Source organism: Geotrypetes seraphini, chromosome 4 (genome assembly GCF_902459505.1).
Source record: "Geotrypetes seraphini chromosome 4, aGeoSer1.1, whole genome shotgun sequence".
NCBI classification, from domain to species: Eukaryota; Metazoa; Chordata; class Amphibia; order Gymnophiona; family Dermophiidae; genus Geotrypetes; species Geotrypetes seraphini.
In genome coordinates this window covers 208418521-208431046 of record NC_047087.1, presented here as the reverse complement: position 1 = coordinate 208431046, position 12526 = coordinate 208418521, and the positions used below count along the sequence as shown (strand labels likewise).

The 12526-nt window shown below is 44.1% G+C and overlaps 1 protein-coding gene across 4 annotated transcripts in view; it reads left to right on the top strand.

Annotated features, from left to right (window-relative positions):
• WAPL (WAPL cohesin release factor) overlaps nucleotides 1-12526 on the top strand; it is a 315421-nt gene that overhangs the window by 190569 nt on the left and 112326 nt on the right. For all 4 annotated transcript variants that reach the window (XM_033941573.1, XM_033941575.1, XM_033941572.1 and 1 more), the window contains one exon: nucleotides 11446-11543. In XM_033941573.1, the coding sequence (XP_033797464.1) occupies nucleotides 11446-11543 (98 nt within the window). The remainder of the gene's footprint in view (nucleotides 1-11445; nucleotides 11544-12526) is intronic.

Genomic DNA, 12526 nt, shown 5'->3' with positions numbered 1-12526 from the left:
GGGAAGTTCCCCCTGCCCCTCCTTCTCTTTTCCCCTGTTACAGTGGAGCTCAATTGCTTTGGAACAAACTGAAGAGGTAGCTATACTCCACTGGTGAAGGAGGAGCAGCTGAAAGATGTGATTGATACCTTTCTTAAAGTGGTTCACAAGCACAGACCTAATGCACAAACTCCTGTGTATATTAACATACAGAAGATTTTCCAGGTAAGAACCTAATCTTTCACTCTGCTCTTCTGCCAATGATTATCTCTTCTACATCAGGCTTATTGAAGTTTAGTCCTTGAGGTCTACAAACAGGACATATTTCAGGATACCCTTATGAAATATGTATATGAGTGAGGTGCATACAATGGAAATAGTAAGCATACAATACAGTGTCTTTATACCGCAGTTTTCTGTAAGGAATCTATTCAATTTACAATAAGATTTAGATCAAGTTCTAGAAGTTACAGTGTTAGAATGAGAGGTAGTTGTTAGGAGGAAGGGGGTGGAGGATAAGAGTGGCTATAGAGAGAAGTTTTAAGTTTCTTCCTGAAGTCAAGATAGGTGGTGGGTTGTCTTTAGTTATATACTACTACTTATCATTTCTATAGCACTGCCAGATGCACACAGCACTGTACATTACATTAACCATGCAAGAGACAATCACTGCTTGACAGAGCTTATTATCTAATCAAACAGAAACAGAACAATTGGATAAGGAATTAAAGAGGAAGTGGGGACATTCCATGTCAAGTGGTCTAGACCTCCCCACTTGACCATCTCAGAAGTTGATGAAATTTTTACTAAAAGTACAATAGGACATACAATGAATATGTACAAAGTCTTAGAGAAGGATCTCAACTTCTTCCAAAGTTAGGAGCCTCGTTATTGAGGCCACTTTTTTCATTCCATGGAAGATAGTGGAAAAGATAGTTGTGCGACCAAGCTAAAAGTTATATTTCTAGTACAACGTTTTGTTCAAATATACCACTCAAATCATTGGTGCATGCTTTGGTGTATTACTGGGAGACCACAAAGTTGATGAAAAAGTTTGTCATGGAATGCACAGGCAAATATTTGACGCAACTTAGCTTCTGTACAGAAAACACAATAAGGCTCGGATTTTAGGAACTCTAGAATAGATTACGGCCAATTAATGCCCCATAAATTTTTAGGTACACTGCACTTTTCGTTTATGAGAGAAATCTTTATTAAGCTTGTTGAAAAAAATTATGCAAATTATGTGTATTTAATGTCATATATCAAAACTGAAAGTTCAATATTAATGGCACTAGTCTTTAAATCCAGAAAATAGATATAGACTTTCTTAATAAATACTGGATTCTTGTAGTATCACTATACAGTTTTTAAATATCACTGTTATAGTTTTTATTCAGACGCCTCAGCCCCACCTCTCCACCACTGTAGTAATTTTATACTGTGGGAAGTTCACTGTGGCTTTTCATCATTGGCTGTCTGTTAGATTTGTTTTAGTGTTCATTTCAATTTCTCTTTTTAATGTTGTAGTTTATATATTGTTTTCTTAAATAGATATAGTTCTTTTGGATAATTTAAATATTTTTAGCTTTATATTATTGCTAAGTATACATCTGCTTAGCTGTTTAATACTTATCTCAGCTGAACCCGGGAGTCAGACCCGACATGTTTCGCACGGAGTGCTTTATCAAGGGTCTCCCTGTGTGAGAATAAAAAAGATTTTTTGTAGAATATGCTTACATTACACCCTTTTGGGTCCAATTAAACCTAAAGCAACTATAATAGTTAAAGAATTTTGTTACAAAACTTACCAAGGCTGCCGCTGTCATCCGACTCCAACCAAATTGTGAGCAAAGATGGCGGCGGCGACCTCGGACTCGAAATTTAAAGCTTACAGTCGTAATTATCATAAACCCGCCCCCTGCAGCCGATAGGTCCAACAGAATGTCTATTATACTGTCCTTACATTACTGAACTCCACTCGATCTCATTATTTAACCCGTATGGTGTAACGGTGTCTAGCATGAATATGTATCTTTGTTCCCTTTCATTCAATTTCAACGTGTCCTCTCCTCCTGTATCCAAACTTCTCACCTTTTCAATAATTCGCCATTTCAAATCGCTAATAGCATGCTTATGTTTCATCCAGTGATCTGTCAACAGTGCTTGCAGCACCTCATTTAATATGCGCGATTTGTGTTCAGTCAGTCTCAATTTAATTTTTCTGCTTGTCCGTCCAATATATAGCAGATTACAGGGGCAGATTATTACGTACACTACCCCATGGGTGTTACAGTCTGTTAGACATCTAGATCTCAAAGTCCAATTTCTACCCGGAACCTCCCAACTGTTTCCTACAATAGCGGAGGAGCACCATTGGCATTTCCCACATACCCCATGGTGTCCCTCCTTCCTTTTATCCCTAACGCCATGCTTTTGGAAATTACATCGTTGAGCTATTGTAGTCCCCCTTGAATATGCTATTAGGGGGAAATTACTCAAAGATTCATGAGCCTGCACGATGTGCCAATGTTCCCTAAGCATTTCTACCAAGTTTTTGACAGCATGGGAATAGGGTAAAATACACGTGAGTTGATCATCTACGGCAGGGGGATCTATTCTTTCCTGTAATAGGAGATTTCTTTGGGCATATTTGGCCCTTATATATGCTTGTCTAATAGACCTTACTGGGTAACCTCTATTCCGGAGTCTCTCCGTCAATCTTCTAGCTTGAAGTTTATATTCTTCCATAGAAGAACATATCCTACGGACGCGCAGGAACTGCCCAATGGGAAGATTAAAACGTAGCCGAAAAGGGTGGAAACTGTTAAAATGAAGTGTGGTATTACGAGTGACTGGCTTCATGAATAAGGTGGTAGTTATCCTTCCTTCATTCACCAACACGGTGATGTCTAAAAAATCAATTCGGGTTTGATGACAGATCATCGTAAATTTTATATTAGGGTCTACAGAATTCAAGTGCCACAAAAATTGATCCAATTTTTCCCTAGTGTTGTTCCAAATCAAAAAAATATCATCTAGAAACCTGCCCCAATATGAAATATATGGGTACCATGTGGAATTATATACCCATGTCTCTTCAAACTTTGACATATACAGGGAAGCAACAGAAGGGGCTAGTGTAGCACCCATCGCCACCCCTTGAATTTGTTGGAAAAATTGTTGGTGATATTCAAAATAATTCCTTTTGATAACCCAGGTGGCTAATTGCATGAGAAATTCTAGAGAAATACGATGTGGGTTCATGCTCTGTATCGTCTCTCTCACTATCTGAAGGGCTCCCTCCTGGGGGATCTTGGTATACAAAGAGATGACATCCAAGGATACCATCCATTTATTAGCCATGTCTATTTGTAGGTCGGTCAGTGTTTTCAAAAAGTCAGAAGAATCCCTAATATAGGATTTAATTTTGGGGACTTCTACCCTAAGGAAAAAGTCTACCACCTTTGATAAGGGTTCCAACATTGATCCACGGGTGTTTACGATAGGACGTCCCGGGGGATTCACCACAGTTTTATGGATCTTAGGTACAAAAGTGATCCTCGGGACCTTAGGATTTCTTTCAAACATAAAGTTATATTCTTTTACTGTAATCATTTCATTCTCTCGATATCGATATCTTAGGTACAAAAGTGATCCTCGGGACCTTAGGATTTCTTTCAAACATAAAGTTATATTCTTTTACTGTAATCATTTCATTCTCTCGATATCGATATCTTAGGTACAAAAGTGATCCTCGGGACCTTAGGATTTCTTTCAAACATAAAGTTATATTCTTTTACTGTAATCATTTCATTCTCTCGATATCGATATCTTAGGTACAAAAGTGATCCTCGGGACCTTAGGATTTCTTTCAAACATAAAGTTATATTCTTTTACTGTAATCATTTCATTCTCTCGATATCGATATCTTAGGTACAAAAGTGATCCTCGGGACCTTAGGATTTCTTTCAAACATAAAGTTATATTCTTTTACTGTAATCATTTCATTCTCTCGATATCGAGAGAATGAAATGATTACAGTAAAAGAATATAACTTTATGTTTGAAAGAAATCCTAAGGTCCCGAGGATCACTTTTGTACCTAAGATACATAAAACTGTGGTGAATCCCCCGGGACGTCCTATCGTAAACACCCGTGGATCAATATTGGAACCCTTATCAAAGGTGGTAGACTTTTTCCTTAGGGTAGAAGTCCCCAAAATTAAATCCTATATTAGGGATTCTTCTGACTTTTTGAAAACACTGACCGACCTACAAATAGACATGGCTAATAAATGGATGGTATCCTTGGATGTCATCTCTTTGTATACCAAGATCCCCCAGGAGGGAGCCCTTCAGATAGTGAGAGAGACGATACAGAGCATGAACCCACATCGTATTTCTCTAGAATTTCTCATGCAATTAGCCACCTGGGTTATCAAAAGGAATTATTTTGAATATCACCAACATTTTTTCCAACAAATTCAAGGGGTGGCGATGGGTGCTACACTAGCCCCTTCTGTTGCTTCCCTGTATATGTCAAAGTTTGAAGAGACATGGGTATATAATTCCACATGGTACCCATATATTTCATATTGGGGCAGGTTTCTAGATGATATTTTTTTGATTTGGAACAACACTAGGGAAAAATTGGATCAATTTTTGTGGCACTTGAATTCTGTAGACCCTAATATAAAATTTACGATGATCTGTCATCAAACCCGAATTGATTTTTTAGACATCACCGTGTTGGTGAATGAAGGAAGGATAACTACCACCTTATTCATGAAGCCAGTCACTCCACACTTCATTTTAACAGTTTCCACCCTTTTCGGCTACGTTTTAATCTTCCCATTGGGCAGTTCCTGCGCGTCCGTAGGATATGTTCTTCTATGGAAGAATATAAACTTCAAGCTAGAAGATTGACGGAGAGACTCCGGAATAGAGGTTACCCAGTAAGGTCTATTAGACAAGCATATATAAGGGCCAAATATGCCCACAGAAATCTCCTATTACAGGAAAGAATAGATCCCCCTGCCGTAGATGATCAACTCACGTGTATTTTACCCTATTCCCATGCTGTCAAAAACTTGGTAGAAATGCTTAGGGAACATTGGCACATCGTGCAGGCTCATGAATCTTTGAGTAATTTCCCCCTAATAGCATATTCAAGGGGGACTACAATAGCTCAACGATGTAATTTCCAAAAGCATGGCGTTAGGGATAAAAGGAAGGAGGGACACCATGGGGTATGTGGGAAATGCCAATGGTGCTCCTCCGCTATTGTAGGAAACAGTTGGGAGGTTCCGGGTAGAAATTGGACTTTGAGATCTAGATGTCTAACAGACTGTAACACCCATGGGGTAGTGTACGTAATAATCTGCCCCTGTAATCTGCTATATATTGGACGGACAAGCAGAAAAATTAAATTGAGACTGACTGAACACAAATCGCGCATATTAAATGAGGTGCTGCAAGCACCGTTGACAGATCACTGGATGAAACATAAGCATGCTATTAGCGATTTGAAATGGCGAATTATTGAAAAGGTGAGAAGTTTGGATACAGGAGGAGAGGACACGTTGAAATTGAATGAAAGGGAACAAAGATACATATTCATGCTAGACACCGTTACACCATACGGGTTAAATAATGAGATCGAGTGGAGTTCAGTAATGTAAGGACAGTATAATAGACATTCTGTTGGACCTATCGGCTGCAGGGGGCGGGTTTATGATAATTACGACTGTAAGCTTTAAATTTCGAGTCCGAGGTCGCCGCCGCCATCTTTGCTCACAATTTGGTTGGAGTCGGATGACAGCGGCAGCCTTGGTAAGTTTTGTAACAAAATTCTTTAACTATTATAGTTGCTTTAGGTTTAATTGGACCCAAAAGGGTGTAATGTAAGCATATTCTACAAAAAATCTTTTTTATTCTCACACAGGGAGACCCTTGATAAAGCACTCCGTGCGAAACATGTCGGGTCTGACTCCCGGGTTCAGCTGAGATAAGTATTAAACAGCTAAGCAGATGTATACTTAGCAATAATATAAAGCTAAAAATATTTAAATTATCCAAAAGAACTATATCTATTTAAGAAAACAATATATAAACTACAACATTAAAAAGAGAAATTGAAATGAACACTAAAACAAATCTAACAGACAGCCAATGATGAAAAGCCACAGTGAACTTCCCACAGTATAAAATTACTACAGTGGTGGAGAGGTGGGGCTGAGGCGTCTGAATAAAAACTATAACAGTGATATTTAAAAACTGTATAGTGATACTACAAGAATCCAGTACCGTATTTTCGCGGATATAACGCGCGCGTTATACGCGTTTTTACCTACCGCGCATACCCCTCGCGCGTTATATGCCTGAGCGCGGTATACAAAAGTTTTTAAACATAGTTCTCACCCCGCCCGACGCCCGATTCACCCCCCCAGCAGGACCGCTCGCACCCCCACCCCGAACGACCGCTCGCACGCGCTCCCACCCGCACCCGCATCCACGATCGGAGCAAGAGGGAGCCCAAGCCCTCTTGCCCGGCCGACTCCCCGACGTCCGATACATCCCCCCCTCGGCAGGACCACTCGCACCCCCACCCCGAAGGACCGCCGACTACCCGACAATATCGGGCCAGAAGGGAGCCCAAACCCTCCTGGCCACGGCGACCCCCTAACCCCACCCCGCACTACATTACGGGCAGGAGGGATCCCAGGCCCTCCTACCCTCGACGCAAACCCCCCTCCCCCCCCAACGACCGCCCCCCCCCAAGAACCTCCGACCGCCCCCCCAGCCGACCCGCGACCCCCCTGGCCGACCCCCCCGACCCCTCCCACCCCCCTTCCCCATACCTTTGGTAGTTGGCCGGACAGACGGGAGCCAAACCCGCCTGTCCGGCAGGCAGCCAACGAAGGAATGAGGCCGGATTGGCCCATCCGTCCTAAAGCTCCGCCTACTGGTGGGGCCTAAGGCGTGTGGACCAATCAGAATAGGCCCTGGAGCCTTAGGTCCCACCTGGGGGCGCGGCTTGAGGCACATGGGCCCAACCCGACCATGTGCCTCAGGCCGCGCCCCCAGGTGGGACCTAAGGCTCCAGGGCCTATTCTGATTGGCCCACGCGCCTTAGGCCCCACCAGTAGGCGGAGCTTTAGGACGGATGGGCCAATCCGGCCTCATTCCTTCGTTGGCTGCCTGACGGACAGGCGGGTTTGGCTCCCGTCTGTCCGGCCAACTACCAAAGGTACGGGGAAGGGGGGTGGGGGGGTCGTGGGAGTCGTTGGTCGGCTGGGGGGGCGGTCGGAGGTTCTTGGGGGGGGCGGTCGTTGGGGGGGGAGGGGGTTTGCGTCGAGGGCAGGAGGGCCTGGGATCCCTCCTGCCCGTAATGTAGTGCGGGGTGGGGTTAGGGGGTCGCCGTGGCCAGGAGGGTTTGGGCTCCCTTCTGGCCCAACTACACAAAGGTACGGGGAAGGCGGGTGGGGGTGTCGTGGGGGTCGGCCAGGGGGGTCGCGGGTCGGCTGGGGGACGGGCGGAGGTTCTTGGGGGGGGCGGTCGTTGGGGGGAGGGGGTTTGCGTCGAGGGCAGGAGGGCCTGGGATCCCTCCTGCCCGTAATGTAGTGCGGGGTGGGGTTAGGGGGTCGCCGTGGCCAGGGGGGTTTGGGCTCCCTCCTGGCCCGATATTGTTGGGGAGTCGGCGGTCCTTCGGGGTGGGGGTGCGAGTGGTCCTGCCGGGGGGGGGGATGTATCGGACGTCGGGGGGGGGGCATCAGACTTTCAGGATGGGGACAGACCTTCAAGGGGGGACAGGACTTCAAGGGGGGACAGTGCACGGAAAGTCAGGGGGGGTGAACGGAGAGTCGGGACAGAGCACGGAAAGTCAGGGCAGTGCACGGAAGTCAGGGGGGTGAACGGAGAGTCGGGACAGCGCACGGAAAGTCAGGGCGGGCGAAAGGAGCGTCGGGCATCATGCGCGGTATACCCGTGAGCGCGGTATACAAAAGTTTTTGTACATATCATCGTGATTTCTGCGCGCTATACACGTGTGCGCGTTTTACACGGGTGCGTGTTATATCCGCGAAAATACGGTATTTATTAAGAAAGTATATATCAAAACTGTACATCCTCCAATCTTTCTTTCTTGCACCATTTAAAAGAGCAATTTTTGGGCTACAATTTTTGACCTACTGTTCCTAATAGCTTAAAATATGTTGGAAATATAGACAGGCACTGGAATAACGAGAGAAACTTTGAATTGGAAATGTGTGGCTTTATAATAACTAATATTTTATTAGAATGAAAAATTAATGTGATCAAAGAACAGTATGGTAAAGAAAGAGTAACAATTTCAAAGACAAATTGTGCTTCACAATCATGTCAAATGCTATTCTTCATGCAGCTAGCCAGGGAAGTGGCTCAGGAGGCCTGCCTTCTCTTTCTGTGGGCAGAGATCCACCTCCGGGTCCTCTTAGCTGTGCATGTGGCAGGAATCAACATTGTTCAGGCAGACTTCCTCAGCAGACAGCCCTTAGTTCAGGGCAAATTGGCACTGGCCACAGCAGAGTGCCAAGCCCTTCACGGCAAAGCACATACAAGCAGCTCAGTCAAAAGTCTGAGTTCGGAAGAGAAGGTTTCGGCGCTCTGATGCATCCAGGGCCTCAGGAACTCCTCCTATATGTCTTTCCTCCCTGGCTCATGATAGTTCGAGTCTTTCGGCGGATCGTGAACCCTCTGGGCTGTGTCATTATGGTAGCTCCATACTGACCTCGCAGGCCATAGTACGCAGATCTGATGTATCTTCACTCAGGTTGAAGTCTTCTATCCATCCTGACCTGCTTCCTCAGGGTTCATTATACAAGGAGATCCCAGGTCACTTTGCTCTTACTGTGTGGCTCTTGAATGTGCTGCTTTAGACTACAAGAGTTCTTCTGATGTGGTTCTTGGCATTCTTCTCTTGTATAACCAGTCAACTGCTATATCTGCTTCCGCTACACCGTGGCAGATATTTCAGCATTGATGCACTCAATACCATGTGGAGCCATATTCTGCTTCACTTTCGGTGATACTGATCTTTTTCCAAGCTGGTCTTGATCAAGGCACCTTTGCAGCATCCATTTGGGGTCCAAGTGACTGGGTTCTCTTGTTTTCATGCCCAGTGCCATCCTTTGTTTTTGGCGTCTTGCCCTGACACACCGATTTATCTACCATTCCCTTTTTGGGACCTCACCCTGATGCTGTATAATCTTTCCAAGACTCTCTTCGAGCCCTTTCGGGAGGCTCCATATGTTTTTTTTTTCTGTTTGCTATTCCATCAGTGAGCTGTGTCTCCAGACTACAGGCTTTTTCTTGAAATGAACTGTTCTTCCGAATCTCAGAGACTGGGATTTCCTTGCACATGGTTTCTTTCTTCCTGCTGAAGATGGTTTTGGCTATCCATGTTGATCAGGAAGTACATGTGCCTGTTCCTCAACCTTCTGGTTCAAACGCTCAGGATCATGTTTTGAGGATCCTGGATATGCACAGTGTACTACTTCGTTGTTTGGTGGTCACAAATCTTTCTGACATTTGTTTGGCTTGACTTCTTCTATCCAGCAGGGTGCTCCCACTGCTAAGGCCTAGATTTCCAGATGAATGTGCAAGGCCCTTTCGTCAGCCTACATACTCTGGGAAACAAGACTCTTGTTTCTGTCCAGGTGCTTTCTTATAGATGTGTGACGGCTTCTTGGGCTGTAGCTAGAGCTGTCTCCCCTGAGGAGATTTGCATGGCGGCAACGTGATCTTCTATACCTCCGTTTGTTCTGTTTTGCAGAGTGCATGTTGTGGCGAGATTGGACTCTGCCTTTGGGTTCCTCAGTCTTGAGGATCGGCGTAGTAAGTCCACCATAGCTTTTTGGGAACTGCTTTTGTATGTCCCACTAGTCTAGAATGTTTCAGCTATTGCACTGGAAAAAGAGATTATGTACTTACCTGGTAAGCTCTTTTCCAGTAAATAAACGAGACATTCTAGATTCCCGCCCTATCCTTCCTGCGCCTGACTATTATCTTAGTTTGTTTTATGCGTCTCCAAGTTGTACCTTGGATAATTGTCAGCCCTTTGAGGTCTGGGGAGTATACTGTATCTATGTTCTTCTTTTAGGAGGGAGTAGTTTCTGAGCTCCCTTGAGGTTTTGCTGGCTGTTTGAAGATGATATTTTTATGTTACTCCTTTGAGCAGAACAGTTATTTATGACATTGATTGGTCTGGGTGTCTCCATGTTGATTGCTGGCCCTTGGTGCTTGAGTACTAACTGTAGGTGGAGCTAAGGAGCTTGGTGAAGTACAGAAGAGGCAGCAAAAAAATCCGAATTGGATTCCTTCTGCAGTGGGCATGCAACCATGGGGACAGTACCCACTGGTCTAGAATGTTTCAGCTATCTACTGGAAAAGAGCTTACCTGGGTAAGTACATAATCTCTTTTAATGCACACAGTAAGAGATATCATGATTGCCAAATAAATTTCTAAAACCAGATCTCTGTTGAGTACAAATGTAGAATGTGAGCCCTACTCCACCTCCACCCCTTCCCTTTCCAGGACAGGGAAATACCCTCTGCTTTTGAAAGTAACTATATGTGAGCTGCAACTTAGACCATGCCCTTCCCCCCCCCAATCCTCCCTAAAATAAATGAAATATACAGTATATATAGCTAAGTACAGCATTCATTGTCATTTCAGACCATGGACCCTTATGGTTTCTGCTGCTCTGTGTTGTCTTTACCAGTTTACTATAAGCTTTCTCCAAATTTCAGCTAGTGAGCCTTTATAGTTTATTCATTTATAGCCCATCTTTATCAAAGTGGGTCACAAAAGTACATTTAAATTACAGTAAAAGTACATTTAAATTACAGTAAAAGTACATTTAAATTACAGACATCCATAGCAATTACAACTCTCTCCTCTTAATCACGTCATTCTTACGAAGAATATGTTTAAAAGAAACATAGGGGCTTTTTTACACTAAGCTATAATACAAGGTGGCCTTAGCGTGCCCTTGTGCATGTTTTTGCCACAGCCATAAAATGACCTTTTCAATTTTTTTAAAATTAATGGTCATATGCTAATGTTTCCATTAGCATGTGGCTATTGCACATACAGTTTTCCATTTTGCAGGTAGTAATGGTTCAGACAGTAATCTTGCGCTAACTAATTGAGCTGTGCTAACTAATCAGCTCATAAACATCCCAACACAACCCCAGCCTCTCTGCCTCCCCCCCCCAAAAAAAAGAGAATTATTTTACAAGTGGATTAGCACAAACTAAATTGTCACTTAACTGCAGGATGCCTGGACATGTTCCGCAGTATGCCAATTGTAAGCTGAGTTAGCATTAGTGCGTAATGTAGCTTAGTAAAAGGGGCCCCATAGTGCTTTCACACTTGTTATATTTAATTTTGTGTGTTTAATGCATTTCTTGTATTTTTTTTTAGTTAAAGAATGTGTGAATCACCTTAGTAGTGATGAGAATGAAGAAAAATTGGTTGCTTCTTTATGGGGAGCAGAAAGGTGTTTACGGGTCTTAGAAAGTGTAAGTATGAGATCATGTTTGCTTGTTCATTAGCTTGTCCCTTCACTATGTTTATGCATATAGTGTGATTCTGTGCCAAAGAGTTTTGTATAGTTCAGGGATTTGTGTTTTGTTTAGGTAAATATTTTCAGGAATGGGGGAAGAAGTACAACCTATTTTGTCTCATGCATATTAGCTTCTGTTGCACATGCATGTGTTTAGAAAGATACTATAGAAATTTTCAGCTCCTGTAATAATTTTCTTTCTCCTTTTCCTTGACTTCCAAATTTCAAAGCTCAAAGGGGTCAACTCCACAACCAGTAATCAAATGACTTTTATGCACCTGCAACTTTCCATCTTTCTTTTTATCTAATTGTAACTCTCCATCTTTCCAGTGTTAATATCCCAGTAACTGCACTGGTTCTTTTATTGTAAACTGCTTAGAGCTTCACGGCTTTAGCTAGTGCTGCCCGATTCACAATTCGAATCGATTCACTAATTCACTTCGGGTGAATCGATTCAAATTGATTTAAAAACAAAAAAAATTGGCCTCCCCCTTGCGAGGGGGAGGGTCAGTCGGGAAGTGCTGTGGTGTCCGGCTTCCCCCCTGGCCTCACGCGAGTCCAATTACCTAATTCCAGCAGCAGAGCAACCTGCAGAGAGGATGGCCAGTGCTAGCGATCCTTGCAGGCTGCCTCGGCCTCCGGAGCTGTTGTTTCCTCTGCCGCGATCTTGCTTCTGACGTCAGAGGAGGGGCGGGATCAGAGGGAAGACAGCTCCGGAGGCTGATGGCAGCCTGCAAGGATCGCTAGCACCAGTGAATCTCTCTGCAGGCTGCTCCGCTGCTCTAATTAAGTAAAAGTAAGACCGGGAGGCCATGGGGGAACATGCAGGCCTTCCCGGGGGGAGGGCAGGGGAGGGAGGAGACAGGTCTTTTGGGGGGACAGGCAGACCTTCAGGGGTGGTGGTGCAGGCCTTTGGGGGGCAGGCCTTCAGGGGTGGGA